Source organism: Denticeps clupeoides, chromosome 6 (assembly GCF_900700375.1).
Source record: "Denticeps clupeoides chromosome 6, fDenClu1.1, whole genome shotgun sequence".
In the NCBI taxonomy this organism is placed as follows: Eukaryota; Metazoa; Chordata; class Actinopteri; order Clupeiformes; family Denticipitidae; genus Denticeps; species Denticeps clupeoides.
In genome coordinates this window covers 23,882,920-23,905,397 of record NC_041712.1, presented here as the reverse complement: position 1 = coordinate 23,905,397, position 22,478 = coordinate 23,882,920, and the positions used below count along the sequence as shown (strand labels likewise).

The window sequence follows — 22,478 nt, the reverse complement described above, 5'->3', positions numbered from 1 at the left end:
GTATACAAGTTAGCATTTTTGTAATTTCTGAGACTAATTGTTCTCATTCGTATAGAAAGACCGGTTGAATTTTGAACATACAAGTAAATGACAACATATGAACTGTGACACATATTTAGATTTATTATTGCATACATACATACATACATACATACATACATACAACACCAATTGCTTCATACACAACTGTGAACTTAGTTCGGCACGTAAAATCACAGATGTTTAAATACTAAATCACTGGTCTGCGGTTTCCGGGTTTGCTTAACACATACAGAACATGGTCAACAACACGGGGTTCGTCTCACTACTGTATTTCCAGCTAGGGGGGAGGGGGACATCAAATCACGTTTCCTATAAAACCGTACCTCTTACATGACGTGAAAAGTGCTGGCCTGGCCTGCAATTTTATTCACCCTCTTCCTACCGAACGCACCGCGGCACCGCATACTACGCCACGCAGAGGTGGTGGCAACTTTTACAGGGAAACGAAAAAGAACGACCACGTGAATTTAAAAGGACAGGAAAGATGGCTCCACAGGTTATGACCCAGTGGCTAAAAAGCACCACAGAGACCAGAGAGTGTGTTACGATAAAAGCACAATACTGACGCCACCGCTTCCGACCAGACATCTCAGCGTGTAAACCGAGTTCATCAAATCGCGACACGTCGGCCACAGGACAGAATTCACAACAGAACACCGCAGCGGAGGGTACGTGACGGCGTGCGTAGGGAGATTGCGTGTTTCAGTATGATGACAACCAGGCCTCCGTTTGGCAGGGAATGCAACGCGTGTAAATTCCAAACTGGACGCCGAAAAACCCCGAAATGTCAATATACAATATACACGTCCACTCACACTCACTTCAGACCACAGATTGATAGACACATGGACCAGGATGAGTCCGAACTTCTGACATTAAAACTGACCATCTTGGAGGGGAAAAAAAAAAAAAAGTAATCTAAAATGCCCGGAAGTGCACTGATCCGGATTGTTCCGCTGGTGAGGAACAGGGTTTGGGGTTTTTTTTGGATCAGGCCGAAAGACGCGACTTGCCGCTGTTTAAGTGCATGTGGTGTGCATTAAAAACATGTCCACGCGCGCCCTTTCGCGCGTTTCCTCCTCATGCATTATGGAAAACGGACGTGGAGCGGAGAATAAAACGTACATTCACAATAATAAATTCCGAATAAAACGTACATTCACAATAAGAACGCTCTTTAAAAAGCACACACAGGGATGTAAGCCACGGCCGCTTCCAGGCTCTCGCAGTGATGCGATGTCACATGACCCTTCTTCCGCAGTACCCCGACGGAGTCGTCTGGTGAAAATTGAGATGAATCAAACCGTAGCATGTGGCCATACAGCAGTAGAATATTGCACGGTATTTGTACACATATTTGTGCGTATAAGATATGTATATGTCGATATATCTATATATATGCATTCATAAATAAGCGTAAACACGGGTACGAGGGTCCTGCTGAATCAGATTTTCATGTTTATTCGCTAAGTAAGGTGTCGATCTTGAGCGGACGTCACGGGGTGGGGGAACAGTAGTCAAAACCTGACACACACACACACACACACACACACACACACACCCAGTAGAACTCTGTAGTCCTCATCAGTCCTCTCATCTCTCGGTGAACTCGCCAGTTCGGGGGGGTACGTGTGGGAGTCTGGGGTTAGTTCTGCCGGGGAACGGAGGGGGGAGCGCCGGCTGCAGCGGCGGGCCGAACGGGGGGCCGGAGAAGAGCGTCCGTGGGGCGGGGGTCTGGATCTGAGACAGGAAATTGCCGGGGTCTGTGAGAGGCGAAGCGGTCGGTTCCTTTCCTCTCACGGCGAGGTCTGCGCCGTCGTCGTCGAACGTCACCCACTGCCGCTTCTCCGCGGCAGGGGCGGGGTCTTGTGCCGGGATCGGTGCCAGGGTGGGAACGAGAGGGGGCGACAGGGCCGGTTTGAGGGACAGGCTCCTCTGGAAGGGGTTGGCGGCTTGGGTAAAGAAGTCTGGCGTGACGGCACGGCGCTGGTTCTGGTTCTGGCCGCCGGTGAACGGGTTGGTGCTGCTGGGCCGCGGAGGTTCGCTCAGGAAAGGGTTGGGGGAGGCGCGGAGGGTTTCCTGGGAACGGCTGCGCGAGGGCGCCGAGGGCGGAGGCGGCAGGAGGGCGGGGGCGCCGGTGAAGGGGGCGGGGCATAAGGACAGCGAGGAGAGCGGCACGGGAGAGGTGCGCAGCGAGCAGCTTCTCGTCAGGGACTGGGTGTTCAGCCAGGAGGAGGGAGGGAGAAGGTCGGAGGTGAGTGTGTCGAACGGGTCGGGTTTCCATTGTGCTTCTCGCTGGACGCCATTTTCACCGTTGGTCTGGAGGGCGGAAGAGAAGGGAAGGTGAGGACGGTAAACTGGGTAGCGGCGGCCGAATCTCTAATGTTTACAGGGTGAAATGAGTTACACAGACACACAGATTTACAAAAATCTAAAAACTCTAAAAAAATAATAAATACAGCAAATAAGCCACTCGAAATTCTGTCAGTCCCGTACTACATATATCTTACAGGGAGGGGGTTGGTGTTGGGTTTGGTATATGAACATTTTCACACACTGCCGGGTACGCTGTGGTGCTCCCCTGATGAACAGATTTCGGACTGAGTGGCTCTAAGAACACGGTTCCCAGCCATAAATGAGTGCAGACACGCCTAAAAAGTGGTACATCTGCGTATTGTTACGGGACAGAATAGTTCCTCTCGTGTGAAAGGGCCTATTAAGGCGCCGACTCAGAGTCCTGTTGGTAAGGCATGTTGGTAAAATACAATTTTAAGTGGTTTTAACACTACAAAAAAATAAAGGAGGAAAAATGAGGAAAATAAAATATTACACTGAGACACCACAGAAACACTAAACTGAAATGTGGGCACAAAAAAATTTAATGAGAACGAGTGATTAAATAAAAACGGAGTATTCTGCAATGTATGAGTAGGACATACATTGAATCGGAGGGTAATGGTGCTATGGGCGTAACACTGAGGGCTTAAATACCTTTCACCCTGAGGGTTGGTCCTGCTTGCGAGAGAGAAAGACACATGCAACAGGAAGGACCATCAGTGCAAATTTGACACAGAGGGCCCAGCATTTTATACAGAATATCCCGGAAGTTACACAATTCCAAAGACTGCTGGGAAATGACGTCACCTCAACAGTTAATGTCATTTGTGTGTGTGTGTGTGTGTGTGTGTGTGAATGGGGGTAAGCATCATCCTAAGATGAAAAATAACCAAGACTCTTGCGCTTTCTCTGCAGCGGGAAGTAGTAGGTGGTAGTAGCCTAGTGGGTAACACACTCGCCTATGAACCAGAAGACCCGGGTTCGAATCCCACTTACTACCATCGTGTCCCTGAGCAAGACACTTAACCCTGAGTGTCTCCAGGGGGGACTGTCCCTGTAACTACTGATTGTAAGTCGCTCTGGATAAGGGCATCTGATAAATGCTGTAAATGTAAATGTAATGTAAATGAAGCCCAAACGGCTCCGTTAAGCAGCGGTGGGTCAGACGTAACTTGCCTGGAAGGAACAGTGTCTGGGAAGTAGGAAGTCTCACCTGTGGAGCCGGGGCGGGCTCAGGTGGCAGGGCGTGGGAGGATCTGCTGCGGGGGTGGGGGCTTCGGGGAGGCCAGACCCTGTGGTGCTTGAGGCGCGGCTGCCTGTGGGGCGGCAGCAGGCTGGGGCTGAAGGGGCGGGGCCATCTGGGGCTGCATCGGGGCTGGTAACTGGGATTGGGGGGAAGATGCCATCTGAGGCTGCATTGGTGGCGGTAACTGCTGCTGAACGGGTGGGGTCATCTGGGGCCGTATGGGAGGAGCCATCTGGGGCTGCACTGGTGAGGTCGCCTGTGGCCTTACGGGTCCTGGCTGCATAGGGGGACCTGCAAAACATCAAATGTGGGTTTCACTGACCAGTAAGATGTAAGGGCATCTTTTAGCCATACATTACCAGGAACTCACCCACGGGCAGCTGTGTTGGCTTGTTCTGTGGCTCAGGAACGGGCCTCGGTGCCCCTGGATGGTTATCAAGCGCTGGCCTTGGAGCCCCTGGGTGCACATCTGCAGTGGGTCTGGGTGCTCCTGGGTGAGCTGGAGGTGGAGGTCTGGACACTGGAGGAACGCTGATGACCCCAGCGCGGGGCGGAATGTTCTACGGAGAGAAATGGACCCCCCTCATGTCACTTCCATTGTGCATTTTGCACTGAATGGATGCCATTAAATTCTTACTTACCGGTCGAGAAAGTCCCCCTGGGGCAGAGCCTCCTGCGGCCTGACCACGCCCTACAATACAAGACACATGAATCACACATGGTGCCACTTCATATTCACACCATTCTGTAACTGGGTTCTTTATAGATGACTGGAGTCAATAATGGTAAAACGAACCCCTTTTAGAGAAGACTGGGTTTGCGGATTTGAATCAAATTGGTCTACAAGGTGTTTGTTGCCTTAGGCTTTGATGTGTTTTTAAAAAATAAAAATAAAAAAATGACAAAAGACACTTCAAGGTCGTTTTCCCAAACCCCATCGTCTGGAGTCCTGCTGTATCTCACCCCGTGACCCTGTTTTTCACAAGTCACCTCTTCCTGCCCGGCTGGACGCGAGCCGGCTGACGGAGGCCTGTATGCTGGGCTCTCTGCCCTGTACTTCGTTCCCACACGACTTAAATGACCAAGTCGGCCCCGACCAGAGCGGCCGGGAAACGGCTGCCGACGCCACACCTGCCAATCCTGTTCTGTAAGGCGGGGATTACGCCAAGCGCCCACTCCCGCTACACAAGCCAGTCAGACTTCCTCTTAACAGCAGGCACATTTAAATATCAACTTCATTTCAAAGTGTTTCCTGTCACCATTTCAAGCATTAATACTATGGAATCAGATTTGTCCCAAAAAACGTTCCTAATATCGCACAAAAATGTTTTTTGACAACATACGTACGTTTTGCATACATCTCACTCCTTTTCATTTTTCGCTTGTGAGACTTGTTTTTCGCTGCTTGTTTTTACAGTTGAACTGCTGGATTTTCACATTTGCAGTCGATCCGTCCCATTTTACATTTACGCTGCCTGAGGATTCGGTTCTCTTGCATGGGCAAAAATCTGATTCCATATGAAACCACATTCAACCACATCTCTGTCCAACTTTCTGTAATAAATAAAAGTCTCTTTTGATCCAAAAAGGTCGCTATTGTCTGAGAAAAGCAACTGGCGTAAACTTTTGCTCCACAAAAACGAAGCGAGTGTGTGAAGGTGGACCGTGGACCTGAGACTCACCTGCGGCGTCTGCTCGGGGCAGAGCAGGGCTTTTCGGTCCTGTTGCGCAGCATGGTGAAGGGAAAGCAGCGTTACTTTGGCAAAACGTCTACTTACTTCATGCACCTGCTTGAATTACACACTGCTTACCTGGGACAGGTATAATGTAAAGCTACATTATTCTATTACACAAAGAACCACGGCACACCTGGGAACATTACGCCAGCGCACGTTGGGAGTGTACGCAAAATCAGAACGCCTCTGCCTGTTGGTGTCGGTAGTGGGCGTGGTCACGTCTGTGTACAAGGGGTATTAGGAGTGTAGAGAACGGAGGGAATATGCCTGGGCGAGTCACGTATCGACAGGAAGAGGAAGTAGGGGGTGTCCACTGTCAATCGTAACTACAGGCTTGAGGGTAAAACTCAATTTGTAGTTAGTTCCTCCTCTCCCAGATACAGACATTTGCGAACACTCCCCATGTGCCACATCTCATGTAGTGACGGGAACATTGGACCCTTAAGGTTCAACATGGTAAGCAACTGAGGCTTCATGTTCGATCTGTGGAATGTTAACAGGATTTTTTTACTTTAACCTGCATGAAACCTCAGCTGGCAGAACGACCTACACACAACCTCCACGTCTACCTGGGTTCAAGTCTGCATTTACCTTCCATGTCAAATATATCAAATGACGAATTCTGAAGGTCTTCGAAGCCTTGAAGTGAAAGCAGTTACAGTGGGCAAGTTGAGAGTGGGGGGGACAGAGCAACCACACACAGCCACGTTCGAACACACTGTTCCAGAACGCGGGTTACCTGCAGAGTCCTTTCTAGCAGGCGTGGGACTTCTGCTGCCTTCTTAACGTGGGGGGAGAGAGTGAGAAGGCGGTTTTAACCGAGGACCGCGACTGTGTTGTGCGACGCGTGTTTTGTGGCGGTGTGCGCGGTACCTGATGGAGGAGGGGGGCGTTGAGGGGGCGCAGGCCGCGCCGGGGGGGGCGTTGGGACGGGGGGGGGGGGGCCCGCTTGGGTTCCAGACTTTGAGAAGATGGTGCGCCCATCGCAGAGTCCACGGGTGACCCTGAGGTAACAAGCATGACGTGAAGAGTTAGTGTGCAGAATGCAGTTACCATGGCTACAGTGTCACAGCTAAACACAAATATTCGAGGAACGGAACACACATACAGTACAGGCCAAAAGTTTGGACACCTTCTCATTCAATGTGTTTTCTTTATTTTCATGTCCATTTACGTTGGTAGATTCTCACTGAAGGCATCAAAACTATGAATGAACACATGTGGAGTTCTGTACTTAACAAAAAGTGGAGACCTGACCTCCACAGTCACCGGACCTGAACCCAATCCAGATGGTTTGGGGTGAGCTGGACCCCAACAAGTGCTAAACACCTCTGGGAACTCCTTCAAGACTGTTGGAGAAGCATTTCAGGTGACGACCTCTTGAAGCTCATCGAGCAGTAATCAGAGCAAAGAAACTAGAATATAAAACATGTTTTCACTTATTTCACCTTTCTTTGTTAAGTACATAACTCCACATGTGTTCATTCATAGTTTTGATGCCTTCAGTGAGAATCTACCAACGTAAATGGTCATGAAAATAAAGAAAACACATCGAATGAGAAGGTGTCCAAACTTTTGGCCTGTACTGTACTCAGAGCACTGCTGTTTACACTGTGTTGTTAAAGACAGGGTTCTCACACATTTTTCCATGACTTTTCAATTGCTCGAAATTTCATGACCATACGTTCTCTGAATTTTAAATGTAGAAAAACATTTCTCTTACAGGAACTATGTTACTTCATTATACATTCATGTGTCAATCAGATTTCAACAACTTTTCCAGAACTCAATGTTAATTTCGTATTCCAAAACTTTTCAAGGCCAGAGTTCTTTTCAAATTCCATGACTTTTCCAGGGTTTTAATGACCGTAGGAATCCTGTAAAATGAGCAAACACACACACACCAAAGCATCTACAGGAACACACTCCATTCCACACCTCACCTTCCAGAGATGAGTTTGGTTATTTGAATATCCGAAGTAAAGTAAGAAATAATGCGTACTAAATCTACCAAACACTAAGTAGGGGATATTCAAATATTCAAAAACTATTCGAATACTGCTGTAGTTCGAATAGTAAAATAAAAAAATCCTCATATTTCCAGTCCAATTACCTGCCAAGTCCCTCCTGCATGTGGTTGGGCTTAAACCTCCTCCAGTGGATAAAAACAAAGCGAAAACACACGTATTCAAGGCCACCATGGGAAACAGTGTCTGGAGATAATTCTGGCACTACGAGGCCGGTCGTACCTTGCGGGGGCCCGGCAGTGCGCGGGGGGGCTCGGCTGGGCCGAACCGGCGCCGCAGGCTCTCCGTGCGTCGGGGAGGGGCATGGGCTGCTGCGGGGGGAAGGGACAGGGGAGGAGCCAGGACCCATTCCTGCGCCAGGCTGCAGGTGCTGAGGCAAAATCTCCTCCACCTCCTCATCCACATCACCTGTATCCAGAAAAAACGACACCAAATTGGCATGAAATAAGTACAAACTGGTGAAGTGAAGCACATCACCCATCATTCACAGTCCCTGTGTGTCATAATCTGCTTCTGTTGGTCAGGTCTGGGTATACTGCTATAGTCAACACATGTAAACGCTGTTAAAAACATTATTGCAGGTTTAATGTACTGATTGTGTGTTATGATATATTTTATTATGAGCATGTGCCGGTCCACGTAAAACAAATTGAATCCAATTCTTCTGAAAACGTATGAAATAAATGTATTTATCCACAAAAGTAATGGTGATATGTCCTACCTTCCATGTCAAAGTCATCGCCCATATCCGTGTCCTCCGCAAGCAGAGTGGAGCTGGAGGAGGTGGGGATGCTGCCAAAGATCCTCTCCACGCTCATCTCCTCCTCCAGGCTTTTAATCCAGCCTGGACTCTTCAGACGGACGTCGATAACCTTTCCCATCACCTGTGCACAAAACACAAGCATTTGGTCCAGATTCAGACGGTTTAGCAGCGTGTGTAAAAAATATTAGGCAGTCGCTGTCTTACTGAGAAATGCAGGTTTTTACCGAATGAACGTTAAATTGCTGACTTTTGTTAACTCACCTCGGACGCACTCAGAGACAGTGCGGCCAGAGCAGAGTAGCCCTCCAGAAAGGTCACCCACATCTTCTCCTCTACAAACCTGCACCAGCGAAAAGACATTTACCTACACAACTGTCGCCAAGGGAAGTCAGCAATGACACCGCCATTTTGCTCAAGCCACTTCCTGCCTCCCGAGGAAAACACACGACTCGCAGATATACAGATAAGACCATGCGGCGTTGTACACGGGGAGCCGCATGAGGTCTCACTGTATCTGGTGTTGTTTTCATTGAAACATATGCCAAAATAATGCTGCGATTGCATATTACATACATCATCTGTGCAATTGGATGGGACATACAGGAGAAGAGAAAATAACGTCTCGTTTAAGTCAAGACGAGACAAATGAAGACAAATTTCAGTAGTTTCTATCTTGTAAACCATATTTAGTCTTATTACAATATTACATGACATACGCTGATCACATTTACGTTGCATCTCGTGTCATCTTAAACATGTCAAAAAGGTTAGACCTCGAAGATATTTCGACATTTCGTTGATGAAAACAACACTAACCGTAACAGTGATTTAGTTTTACTACCTGATGAGAATGACTTCGCCAAAGGCAGCAAACTTGTCAAGCAGCTCGTCAATCAAAGCATCATCAAAGTAATCATCGGGTCCCGAGGCGCACAGGGAGACCAGGATGGTGCCGTCTGGCGGCCCCTGCAGCGCAATCACGTCCTTATAGACCTGATGTCTTGCTTCTGGGTCGACCTCCAGCACATCCACATCCATTATAGACACCACCGGCCTAAAAAAGAAAGGAGAGACGTAAGAAAAGGACAGATATACCTATAATAAATAGAGAGAATCTATGTGTGTGTCTTGCATTGTGGCACCATACCTGTGATCAGACGTTTTGAGCTCTGCTTTGCCGTAATATTTGAGGGTCCCTGGGCTCCAGGGGTACAGCTCTTCTTGATTGACTGGACCTCCGACTACATTCAGCTCCTCCGCTATACAGACAGAATTGATGAAGTTAGTCAGGACTGTCTGAACAGATGCGTAAAAACTCTGTGAATCCACTGGTGGAATTACCAGTCTTATCAAAGTTCCACTTCCGTCGTTTCCACAGGATGCGGTCTGTCCAGGCTGGGGTCCGGCATTTCTCACTGGTGTCATAGTCATCTGAGAACAAGTCGTATTTATATGTTGGCGCAAAGTCCAACTTGCCCTCAATGAAGCCACGAAAAATCTGCAATGCAAAGTCAAATGCATATCAAAACCAGGCTATATTGTAGTTATATGTGTTTATTTATAAATGTTATTAAGGTATAATTTAAAAAAAATCATATTATGAAAGATTTCATATACAGTTCAGGCCAAAAGTTTGGACACCTTCTCATTCAATGTGTTTTCTTTATTTTCATGAGCATTTACGTTGGTAGATTCTCACTCAAAACTATGAATGAACACATGTGGAGTTCTGTACTTAACAAAAAGTGGAGACCTGGCCTCCACAGTCACCGGACCTGAACCCAATCCAGATGGTTTGGGGTGAGCTGGACCAACAAGTGCTAAACACCTCTGGGAACTCCTTCAAGACTGTTGGAGAAGCATTTCAGGTGACGACCTCTTGAAGCTCATCGAGAGAACGCCAAGAGAGAGTGTGCAAAGCAGTAATCAGAGCAAAGAAACTAGAATATAAAACATGTTTTCACTTATTTCACCTTTTTTTGTTAAGTACAGAACTCCACATGTGTTCATTCATAGTTTTGATGCCTTCAGTGAGAATCTACCAACGTAAATGGTCATGAAAATAAAGAAAACACATTGAATGAGAAGGTGTCCAAACTTTTGGCCTGTACAACAAACATAAAAATATAAAAACAACTCTTACGTGGCCAGCAGTTTTCTGCTCCACCAACTGGTCTCCAGCAATCAGGGAATCCCAGCTCTGCTGACGAATCAGCTCCTTCACCTCTTCGTTGGGCAAGTTGATGCGGTAATTAAAGTCTCCACACCAGAAAACGTAATCGTGGGAGTAGAGCAGACGACCCTGGGGAGAACATGCTCGATGAGGCACAATGAACAAGGATTCGCCCTCAAACAATATTACAAAAATTTTTGAAAACGTACAAGCAATATCACAACAATGAATAACGACAGGCAGAGAAAAACACATCCCGTAATTACACCAGCACTATTAGCAGGTTTAATATCGGGGTAACTGTTAACCAGAGCGGTTACCATGGGGAAGCTGAGCTTGCGCGTAATCTCAGCATAGTCATCATTCCTCTCTTTGACCTGTGATTGGCCGGCTGCAAAGTGGGAGCAAACAAAACAGATGCTGGTGGTGTGGAAGAGCAGCCGGATGGCCACGCCCCCTTTGTTCCCCGTTGCCCCGCCCATGCCGGTCTTCACCGTGTCCACGGCAACATCCCTAGGTCACGGGCAGAGAAAGACAACTGTCGCATGTTTTCGTCCCCAGTGTGCCTCAGACACTCATCGTTTTTTGGAATGTGACTTCATACCGGATGAACGGGGCATGCTGAGGCCGGATGAATACAAACAGGCACACTCCCACAAGCTGCTCGGAGGCCAGGAGCACGTATTTGTGATCACGGGAGAGGTTCTTCTGCAGTTCTGCTGCCCACAGCTTCTGATTGGTTGTGCTGGAGAAGAAAGGAAGGGGCATCACATTTCCCTTAAGTAGAGAAAAACCGAGAAATGGCTGACCGCTCGCAGTGGCTACTGCTGATGAAAGGAATTCTCGGGGCACGATACCAAACGAAACCCTGGGCCGAGCTTGAGTTATGTTTCAGTGCAGGGAGGAATGTTTTGGAAAGCCTGGCAGCGTGAGCCCTCATTGTTGGGAGCATAGAAAAAGTGCCAAATGGGCCCGATCCTCTCATAGACTAAAGTGGAACAACCTACGCCCCCGGCTTATTTCTGAGGGTGGGGGGAGTGATCAGAACCAAATACAGGTCACCAAAGGATCTAACAAGAACACAAACAGAGCTTCCTTTACATGACGTTAAAAGCAAATCTGAAATCTTGTTTCTGTGAGGATCTGTCTAACTGTAGTTTTGGGTGATGGCCCAGCTTAGCTGGCCTGGATGTTACCTGGCACTGACGATATTTCCAGCATTCAGCTCCACCATTTCCTCAAAGCCAATGGCAAAGATGTCTACAGGACTGGCTTTGCTGTCTGTAGAGGAGAGGGACATACATTTTCCCCTAAGAAATGTCAAACTACAACATTTAAAAGTGGTTATAAATGACAACGCTTCACCTTGAAAATCCGGAAGACCAGCCTTCTTTGGCGCGTCCAGCAGCCAGTCGTTGAGGGTCTGGTTCCGGAACGCAATGCTGCGGAACTGCTTCCCACCGTTGACATTCCAGGTGCCCACACACACCCGGATCTGCTTTGGTCTGGTGTACTTCTGGTAGTTCTGACACATGCCCAGTAAAACGCGTGGAGACGCTGAGTGGGGAAAAGGTGTCAAAGGTATTAAACAAGTGTAAGGGACGCATAAATTAAACAAAGATCCAATATGGGAGACACAGAAAAGGCAGAAATGCAGAAACCACTACGACATCAAAAATGGCCTAAAAAGTCACATTCTGCTACTGTGAGGTAAACTATAGGCAAAGTAACACACATATATAATGATGCAATTTATGACAAATGAATACAATAGACTGTACAAATGACACAATGTGAATACATAGGCAAGATGAAAAGGGATATAGCAAACCAGCCATAACATTATGACTGCCTAATATTCACCATATCCTCCTTTTTCCATCAGAATAGCCCTGGTCCACAGAAGCATGGGCTCCACTTAAATCCTGTACACAACTCCCACTGACGCTTGATCGAATTGAGAGCTTCCTTGGACCATTTTATTGGTCCTGACCAGTGAAGGAACCTCCCAGAGGAGTTGCAGTTTTGGAGATGCTATGATCCCGCCATCATAATCACAATTTATAACATAATTACAATGGGGCAGTGGTGGCCTAGTGGTTAAGGAAGCAGCCCCGTAATCAGAAGGTTGCCCGATCTGCCAAGGTGCCACTGAGCACCGTCCCCACACACTGCTCCCCGGGCGCCTGTCATGACTGCCCACTGCTCACTCAGGGTGATGGGTTAAATGCAGAGGACAAATTTCAATGTGTGCACCGTGTGCTGTGCTGCTGTGTATCACATGTGACAATCACTTCACTTTCTTTCTTTCAATTTGGCCCTAGTCACTCAAATCCTTACACCTAAACATGTGCTCAAAAGACAAAATGATCACTTTTGCTTAATATATCCCCCCCCTGCCAGATTTCACTGTAACAAGATGACAAATTAAAGCCACTTCACTGGTCATAATGTTATGGCTGACCAGTCTAGAATTCCAATACATTTATGTAGGGCTTATACCACAACATTTAACGATATGTAATGCACATTGCTCTTGATAAACTGGTAAATGAATCAAGACCAAAGCAATGGGTGAAAACGTGAAAATCATTTAACTATACAAATAAACTCTACTGAAGACTGCATACTGTACCTGACTGCAAAACTGGCTCAGACACTAACAGTGCAAGCATTGAAGGGGAAACAAAAGGGAGAGAAACAGGGAGGGAGAGAGAAGCGTGGTTAGAAACCGTTAGGCAGATAACTGCATTAGCGCTGGGTTACACCTCTAACCTCCCAGCCGGGTCATCTGGACTGGCCAGATTAGGCACAAGCTCATTCGCACGGGAGAGTCCTCTCAACACCCCTACCGTAAAGGCTCCCGGTGGTGAGCAGGGCCCGGGCCTTGTCTGCCAGGTCGCTGTTCAGGGTGCTGCCCAGACGCAGAATGTCGATGGCCTCCTGCTTGGAGCTATCGAAGAAGTTGTTCTGGATGGTCCTGGTGACGGAGCGCGCGCCATCTTTCAGCTTCCCCCCCTGCAAAAGAGACAGGGACCAAAGTGTCCGGATGGAGTGAACTTGCTCCTCCGCACAGCTGCTGACTTCCGTCTCACAAATCAATTTAAAGCTTTAAAGCCTATTACGAATAGCCTTAATTAACACTGAGAGCAACAGCAGCCCTACGGGAAAACACACTCATAACATCACAGCCACACGAAGAGGAAGAGGAAGAGGAGGACAGATGAAAAGAAAAAAGGACGTTACTCGGACTCAAACAAAGTGGAACAGCCGGTCGAACAAACTTACCAGTCAGGTTACAGAGAAGTCCAGAGGAGAGCAGAGGAAAAGAGCACATGCGCCAGTTAAAGTGAGGGAGAGACAGGAGGGCGGTTTCGCTAGCCTACTGACGGGGCCATAAACGGCCCCAAAGCTGTCGCACCGCAAAATACCACACCTTGGCCTTCCCGTCCAGGGCCCCAGTGCCGGCATAGATCTTGCTGACGGAGTCCCCGTTGACGGACCACATGGAGCGGAAGACCTCCTGGAAGCGAGCTACCAGCTGGGGCTTCTCGGTCAGACCCATGTCCTCCAGTTGTTTAGGAAGAATCTGGTAAAGGCAGAATTGGGTTACGTTTTTTTTTTTTTACCACCCGGCGATGGGACATCTGCAACTCTGCCGATTAAGAAGAGCTCACGTCAAGTCCGAAGAAGGCCTGGACACTGTTGGTACGGTCCAGGCAGTCCAGACAGTTGACCCGAATAGTTCCAGTCTGGCACCTAGTACAGCAAAGGATCGAGAGAGTCAGCGAGGGAACGGCCGCCAACATCAGAACCCGGAAAGAAGGCGGCGAGCGAGGGAGGACCTTTGGACGCCCATGTCTCCCGAGTAGTAGAAGAAGCCGCAGTCCTCCAGGAACTTGCTGATCTGTGGCTTCAGGACGCCGTGCAGCTTGTCCGCCTTCCCCCCCTTTACCATCTGATGGTAGTCAAAGTTGATCATCTTGACGCCGGACGAGTGCTCTGATGCCTTCAGATGACTCTGAGAAAACAGAATGCAGAAATCAGAGCTGTGCGGGCTTGAAAAGTGCGGCGCTTCACACACCAACAGACAGCGTATTTACAGTAAACGTCAAAAGAACATGAAACACCAGGACATTAAAACACTCTTGTAATACCTAGAAATAAAAAAAAAAAATATATATATATATATATATATATTTTTTTTTTTTTTTTTTTTTTTTTCATTACACTTTGAGAGCAAAATCTTGTCTAAGTTTGTCTGCCTTTTGGAACAGGATGGACCTGAGTAAAATTGACGGGGTTGAATGCGAGGGACAGACATCTCGCAGCTGCTCTGTGCACCCGGCCCCCACTCACCTGGAAAGCTTTGCTCAGCATGTGCTCGCCCTCCTTCATGCCCAGCAGGTTGATGATGAGCTGCTTCCCGTAGAGCCGCCGCAGTGCACTGAAATGCCTGCAGGGGGAGGCGCGACGGAGCGGTGCGCGTTACATCACATCACCGGCCGAGGAAAACCACCATCACGGCCTGATCTACAATATATTACAACATTCTGGACACGTGACAGATTATTGCAGGTCTGAAGGCGTGACATAAAAAGGGGGCGTACGAGAGAGTGTGAGCGCGATGGAGGCGTGACTCATGCACAGAGGGGGCGACGTCCATCGCTCACCGTGATTCTCTGACTGCGGCGAGGAGACAGGAGGCGGCAGCGCTCCTGGTACAAAATGTACCGCTGCTCTCCAGAGGCGGGATCTTGGCGCAACACCGCCACCCCCCACCCCCCCTCAGACAAGACAGGGCTTCTCCCGTCACCGTGAATCCTGGCCAATGCAGTCGCAACTGGCACACAGTTTTCCCAATTAATGCCACAGCACTATGTTTCATTAAAGGTCTGATTTCATTTACATTTACAGCATTTAGCAGACGCCCTTATCCAGAGCGACTTACAATCAGTAGTTACAGGGACAGTCCCCCCCTGGAGACACTCAGGGTTAAGTGTCCTGCTCAGGGACACAATGGTAGTAGGTGGGGATTTGAACCTGGGTCTTCTGATTCATAGACGAGTGTGTTGCCCACTAGGCTACTACCACCCAATGTTTTTGTGTCGGTAGTGGGAGGTAGGTGGTGTGAGAGCTGTCAATCATGCACACAGGCTCCTCCCCTTCTTAAAAATTGTAAATAAAAAAAAAATTAATAAAAACGTGAAGTGATTGTCACTTGTGATACACAGTGAAATGTGTCCTCTGCATTTAACCCATCACCCTTGGTGAGCAGTGGGCACTATGACAGGTGCCCAGGGAGCAGTGTGTGGGGACGGTGCTTTGCTCAGTGGCACCTCATTGGCACCGGGATTCGAACTGGCAACCTTCTGATTACGGGGCCGCTTCCTTAACCGCTAGGCCACCATTGGTAAAGTACATCTTCTAGGTGTCCTATACAATAACGCACCAACAAAAAGGTCTGATGACCAACATACAGATAACCAGGAAGCAGCAGCTTCCGGACGGGGGGAATTATGATGAGGGAAAAGGCTGCCCTCCAGTGCCGACGGAGAGCCCGAGTCTCAGGCGTGTGAGGGGGCGGGGTGAGAACAAGCCAAGTCATGTTGATAAGAGCGCTTTGTGAACTGGAATGAAGCCACGCGAGTGAGGGAAAGCAAATCCAGGAGCTGCTCTCAGCGGTGAGAGTTGCGTTGTTAAGTACCTCTCAAAAGCCGGTGCGTTCGCCTCGAAGCCCCGAGACAGCTTGACACGATGCGAGCCGACCTGTTCATGAGGATGGACAATAAAAAAAAAAAAAAAAACACAAAGAGAGGGTGGCATCACAAAAAAAGGCCTAGAGGAAACAGAGCTGAAAGCAGAGCTGCCTTTTACGGCCAGTGAGGTCAGAATGTGAAGTGAAACTCAGAGCTTTGGAAAATATTTGCATAGGAGGAACAATGGAGCCACATGCATATTTACACCAGAATGCTTTCTGCAGCAAAACCGCTCCTTTCTGCTGCTGCGGCAAAAAAAATAAGTAAATAAATAAAAGCCAATCTGCGAAGTCTCACAGACTACACCACAGTTACCTCTGTGCACACATACTCGTATGGTCACGGTGCACAATTAAATCTGGCACGGTGACACAAAACAAAGAGCTCTTTCCCTGCAAACGGTGTAAATGGCCTGTGACTCCATATTGAACTACAACTGCACAAAGCTACTGCCTTCACTCTACAAGCTACTTTCTAATTAGACACAAACCTGGAACTTAGCATCCAACAGTAAATGCATTTGTCACACAGGCACGGCAGAGAAGAGAGATGGAAGTCATTATTGGAGCGAACAATACCAGAACCCAGTTGGTTTATCTAACCGTTTGAGACAAGTCACGGCGGCGTTGGAACAACGCTGCAGAAGGGACCCACAGAAAGGAATGCTGGGTAACTGCCTAAGCATCATAAACCTCTGCGCTTAAAAACAATAATAATAATTTATATGTATATGTATATGTGTGTGTGTGTGTGTCAAAGTGAAGTGAATGTCACATGTGATACACAGCAGCACAGCACACGGTGCACACAGTGAAATTTGTCCTCTGCATTTAACCCATCACCCTGAGTGAACAGTGGGCAGCCATGACAGGCGCCCGGGGAGCAGTGTGTGGGGACGGTGCTTTGCTCAGTGGCACCTCAGTGGCATTTTGGAGGATCGGGATTCAAACCGGCAACCTTCTGATTACGGGGCCGCTTCCTTAACCGCTAGGTGTGTGCGTGAGGGGAAAAAAAAAAAATTCCGGATATGAAACTAGAGGGCCTTGGCCACCTTCTGTCTCTTTCTGCTGATTTTAAATATTTAATGCGGCTTCAACAGCAATGAAAGGAGCTCAGGTGACAGTCTGGAGTACTGCCGCTGGCTTCAGGAGCAGCAGTCTGTGGCTCCTAAAAGCAAACCTGCTTTTACCAAATGGCAAGCAGTAAAAAAATAAAGCAAATCCTTCTAACTGCATCTAAAAAAATTGACCATCAAAAAAAAAAAAAATTCAGTTGAGGAGAGAATGCGGAAGGCATGTGGGAAAGCAACGGGTCTTAAAAAGGCACGACCAAACCCCCTCCATCCACACAAGGAGACCAGAGAACGAGCGAAGCCTCAACCGTGGCACCTAACTGCAAAATCCTGTGATTTCACTGACACTGCAGACAGCACCGTAGCAGAAAAGCCCAAGAACCAGGTGTTAAATAAATAAATAAATAAATAATTGCAAAAATGACAACTATCCAGGTACCAGATGGGGGTTCACATCCACTCCGAGGAGCCCGGAATGGCGACTCTGATTCAGCTGAGTCAAAATCCCCTGAACAGAATTTTTCTGATGATATGAACAGAGGAGGTAAACGCTGCTGCACATGAAAATACATTTTCATGCAAACATTTTCCAAAGTGTCCAGGAATGATTAATATGGCCACGTGGTGCAGTGCAGACTCACCTGAATTCCGGGTTGTTCCCAGAACAGTGGTATGGACCCACGGATTTGAATGAACGAGGACACTTTGTCATCCAGGAAAATGACCTGCAAAATGCTTCAAATTAGATCTTCTCACCCATTTCACTGGTAGAGAACGTGGAATGCAGAAATACTCGCACACGAAAAGGAAGCCAAGTAAAGGTAATCTACTTGTCCAAAACAGCATGCATGCCAGGGTGTGGAGCAGGGTGTGTGTCTACCTGTTCGGTCTCCACAAAGTTGGCCACCTGGCCGTCGTCGTTGGCGCCCCGGACGTTGAAGCGGGTCCCGGCTCTCTCAGAGCTCAGTCTGGAGATGACGCAGGCCTTGGCCTGTTTGTGCCCAGCGTAGATCGTGCGGATCTCCACCCCTCCGCACATGAGGCGCAGGAGCCAGTCGTCACAGTTCACCCCGTAGTGCTTCAGGTGGAGGTGCAGGGACTGGTTCCTGTGCGAAGCAAATATATATCCTTGGGGCATCAGCACTGAAATATTACCCACACACCAAGAAGAGTTACATATTACATTAAAGGTCGCCTGAAATAATTTTTTTGCTTTTATTTCGGTCTTGTTGGTCCCCTAATTCTGTATCTGACGTCTTTTTCCGAAATTCAGCCTTGGTGCAGAATTACAGCCACTCTGATCCAGTCCCACAATGAGATTCGCCGTTTCGGTGTCTGTAGCTTTAAATGCTCATGAGGAGGAGAGAGGCGGGACGAGGAGGCGGGCGGCCTACAGAAGTTGAGGGGGGAGGTTTGGCGGAGACAGGAAGTCGTGTTGCCGTTTTTCCAGAAAAAAAATCTACATTTACATTTACATTTTACATTTAAGGCATTTGGCAGACGGCCTTATCCAGAGCGACTTACAACGTGCTTTCAAGTTACCATCGACGAAGTGATCTGTTCTGGTTCACTAGGACCCCCCAACTATGAATACAATCTTTTTATTCACTCTGTTTTAGTTTCTGTACAGTTACAAGTTCATCTAAATATTCTCTAAAGAGGAAGGTCTTGAGCTTCTGTGTGAAAATACTCAGTGACTGAGCTGTTCTGACCTCGAGGGGAAGTTCATTGCACCACCGAGGGGCCAAGACGGAGAAGAGTCTAGATGAGCGTCTTCCTTTTACCCTCAGAGATGGAGGGACCAGGCGAGCAGAACTGGAGGCTCGGAGTATATGAGGTGCCGCGCGAGGTGTAATAATTGGCTTTGTAGGCCAGCATCAGTATTTAGAACCTGATGCGTGCAGCTACTGGGAGCCAGTGGAGGGAACGTGGTAGAGGGGCGGTGTGGGAGAACTTGGGAAGGTTGAAGATCAGTCGTGCTGCTGCATTTTGTATATTAATTTACATAAAAAAAGAACCTGCACATGGCAACCACAGGTGAACACTTCCTCATACTTATCAATTACGCAGTTTTATTCTTCCTCTGATCTGGATACTAAAATGACGTCACTGTCGCGCGGTGGAGAACTCACCAGAAGAAGCGGTTGTCAGTGGTATCCTCTTTGATCCTCCGATGGGCATTCAGACTCAGGTCCATGCTGACCCCCGTGGACGACCAGGCAAAGTAGAAGTTGCCCGAGTTGAGCACCTTCCGCACGTCGGCAATACGGTCTTCATCGGACGGGTCGTTCTTCAGGGACACGAACTCCGTGGCGGTGACCCGGAAGACCTCGGAGTCCTGGACCTTCCCAACCGAGCTGCAGCCGGTCACCACCACCAAGCTGTGCAGCATGGAGTCCCCTGCGAATGACAGATGTCTCGAATACGATCTCCTCTCCACCTCGGTTACAGTCGAGTCCCTTCTTGTCAGACCCAGGAAACGGATCATTTCTGGGATTTAGACTTTGCTCACTTCGTAATGTGTTTAAGTTTAGACAAAATACTCCTTTTGAAAATCCCTGCTCCAACAACCACCCATCTTACCGCACCACATGACGTGAGACGGCCTTTTTAATCAACTTAGCGGGCCTGTGCAGTGTTGTGGCAACAGAGGCTTTCACCAACTCACCCAAGTTAAGACGAAGGACACCCAAGATGCCATAGGCATCCAGCATCTTGGCGTACGTGTTTTTAATGGCTTCCTTCTCCGCCGCGGCTGCGAACACAAAGCCACAGTGAACAGAGAGGCCGAAACGTAAAAGCTCACGTCGTGGGTGGCTTCGTTTCTTACACAGCACGGCCACGGCCCCGGACTCGAACATCAGGCACTCGTCACGACTCCGAGTCTCCACGATCACGCTGTACGGGGGCGGGTCCAGCTTGTGGTAAATACGGTAACCTTTGCTGAACGCCATCGTGGAATTACGACGCCCGCGGCCGTGTCACACCTAGAGAGTCAGAGTCGGGTTAGCGGCAGCGGTGCATTCTTCAGTCCCCCACATGTCACCTGCGACATCGTCGAAAACGAGAGTCTATAGCACGACCCGGGAGGTTAATCCGACCGCAGGGAGGCTAGCCTGCTAGCCAGCCAGCGGGCCACAAACGAACCGGTTCCCCGTCAGGTCATCGGTAATAACGGCACAATCGTGTTGATGACACCGCAGCGGGGGAACCGTGGTCGCGTATCAGCGGGAACCGGAGCGCGTAGCCGCACACACGAACGCAAAATGAAATAATAATAATAATAAAAAAAAAAAAAACACAGCCGGATCCAAACCGGAATCGAACCAAACGCCAGCATGGTATTCCGTACACGAGGCTCATTCATTCGGGTGTTAAATAACGTCGTGACCTAGGGACCAGCGGGTGTTTATATCCAAGGTCTTCCGGCTTGAGATGCTACAACACCGTACCCTGCTAGCTAAAGCTAGCGAGCTACCCTGACAAGTGGCGCTCTGGCCGCGGCTTACTGCTCAATACCCGCAGATGGTTAAAAAAATATATAAATTTTTTTTCATCATATTTTTTCCACGCTCGGTACAGATCAGGCCAGAACGCTGTTACTGCTTGCGCGACGCGGCTTTCCGAAATACCCTTGACGAGTCGACTTCTCCTCCGTCTTCGCCCCGCCGGCTGTCAGCGCGACTGGAAGCAGAGCCGCCGACGGCAGCTTGTCGGAGGGCGGGGCCGGGCGTCCGGTGGGGCGGGACTTCGATGCCAAACCACGCCCATGCGTATTGCGTCACCTCCTCATGCAAATTCAAATTCAAGAGATATATAATTTACACAGTCATGCGGTAACCATGACCGAGAGAGGATATACAGTACCTACTGTGTATGTATACATATATTCACACACACACACACACAAACACATATATAAACACACACACACACACATCGACTGCAGTCCCTCTTTTCAGCCTGCAGGGGGACTACACCGTTTACATTTAAAAAAAATCAGTGGCTTTTGCTTTTAAATGGACAGTTTCAGAAATGTACTTTGATAGAAATAGACATTTGGTCCGCTAGTTGTATCTGGAATAAGGAGAAAAACGAGACCTGGATCAGCTTGTATTACTTCAATTGGTAACTGTTGTATTACTTACTTACTTCTGATGTTCACATCACACAGGACCTGTCATGGTCCTGTCACATCAACACCGTGGTGAAAAATGCCCGGCAGCGTCCCTACCACCTCAAACACCTGAGAGACTTTAGACTGCCCTCCAAAGTGCTCAGGAACTTCTACTCCTGCACCATAGAGAGTAGGGCTGCAACTATCGAATATTTTTGGAATCGAGTATTCTGTCAATTTTTTTCATCGATTAATCGGATAACTCATACTTTTGCTTTTTAAACAACTCTATCAATAGTGTGTTATCCAACATGAAAATCCTCTTAAAATGAGCAAGCAATTGGCTGTTATTCCTCACAAAAAAATCTTTTTTATTCCAACTCAATACTTTTATTAGATCAAATGATGTACATGAAAAAAAACTATGAAACATAGGTTAGCGTTAGCCTATTTGTCCTTAGTTTTATTTGAATAAAAAAAGGGAAAAGGGGTATTGCCCATCTATAGAGAAAAAAGTATTCAAGGTATTCAAAATAGTAAAAAGAAAATATAAATAAACAATTCAAGTATTACTAATAATCCAACTTAAACAATACAGTTCAGTTTCCAGTTGTATCCAGATGAGGTAGGTCGGTAGAATGTTTGTCTTTGTGCAATGTTATGTGCAAAATAGAGAGAGAGAGAGAATTTGTATTGCAAGCCTGTGCCGCTGTGATGTACAACAAATTCTATAAACTGGCCCAAAAGAAATTCTATATGCTAATGAATGTAGATTTGTCCATCTGTTGCATTTATTATTACTACCTTATGTATGGGGAAGGCGTGTTTTGAGATGTAACCTATCAGTCTGTGTGTGTGTGTGTGTCTCTTGCTACTTATCATCCCTCGTTACTATCGACTCATAACACAAATAATTACAAATAATGTGCGTTATAAGAAGCGCTAATGCTAGTTAGCAATCATAAAAATACGATACCTTGTAGAAGCTCCGAGTCGCTTGGAGAAGTGCGGTTTACGTGAGGATTTGCTCGGTTAAGGTGCTGTAGTTTTGACGATGTACTAATATGGTAAACCAGGCCGTTTTACAGTGTATACACCGCACTACGTTGTCCTCACAGCGTAAAATGGTCCCACACCACAGACATTTTATGCCTTTTACGCGCACCAGTATCTCCATATTCCGCCAATAAATCTTTCCTTAAATCT

The 22,478-nt window shown here is 47.8% G+C and overlaps 1 protein-coding gene across 1 annotated transcript; it reads right to left on the bottom strand.

Moving 5' to 3' along the window:
- Positions 1-100: 100 nt before the first annotated feature.
- Positions 101-20,899, bottom strand: synj1 (synaptojanin 1). Its single transcript, XM_028983007.1, is given in 34 exon segments — positions 101-2,361; positions 3,593-3,646; positions 3,648-3,916; positions 3,996-4,185; positions 4,267-4,316; positions 5,308-5,346; positions 5,953-6,000; positions 6,101-6,142; positions 6,235-6,304; positions 6,307-6,365; positions 7,611-7,796; positions 8,110-8,272; positions 8,413-8,491; positions 8,993-9,205; positions 9,299-9,410; positions 9,493-9,649; positions 10,295-10,453; positions 10,645-10,837; positions 10,929-11,069; positions 11,521-11,605; positions 11,690-11,881; positions 12,960-12,983; positions 13,177-13,333; positions 13,761-13,913; positions 14,002-14,083; positions 14,170-14,345; positions 14,684-14,780; positions 16,032-16,093; positions 17,797-17,880; positions 18,036-18,261; positions 19,288-19,555; positions 19,824-19,910; positions 19,986-20,142; positions 20,788-20,899. Coding segments are annotated over 33 exon segments (4,767 nt in total). The 5' UTR covers positions 20,110-20,142; positions 20,788-20,899; the 3' UTR covers positions 101-1,635.
- Between the last annotated feature and the right edge of the window lie 1,579 nt (positions 20,900-22,478).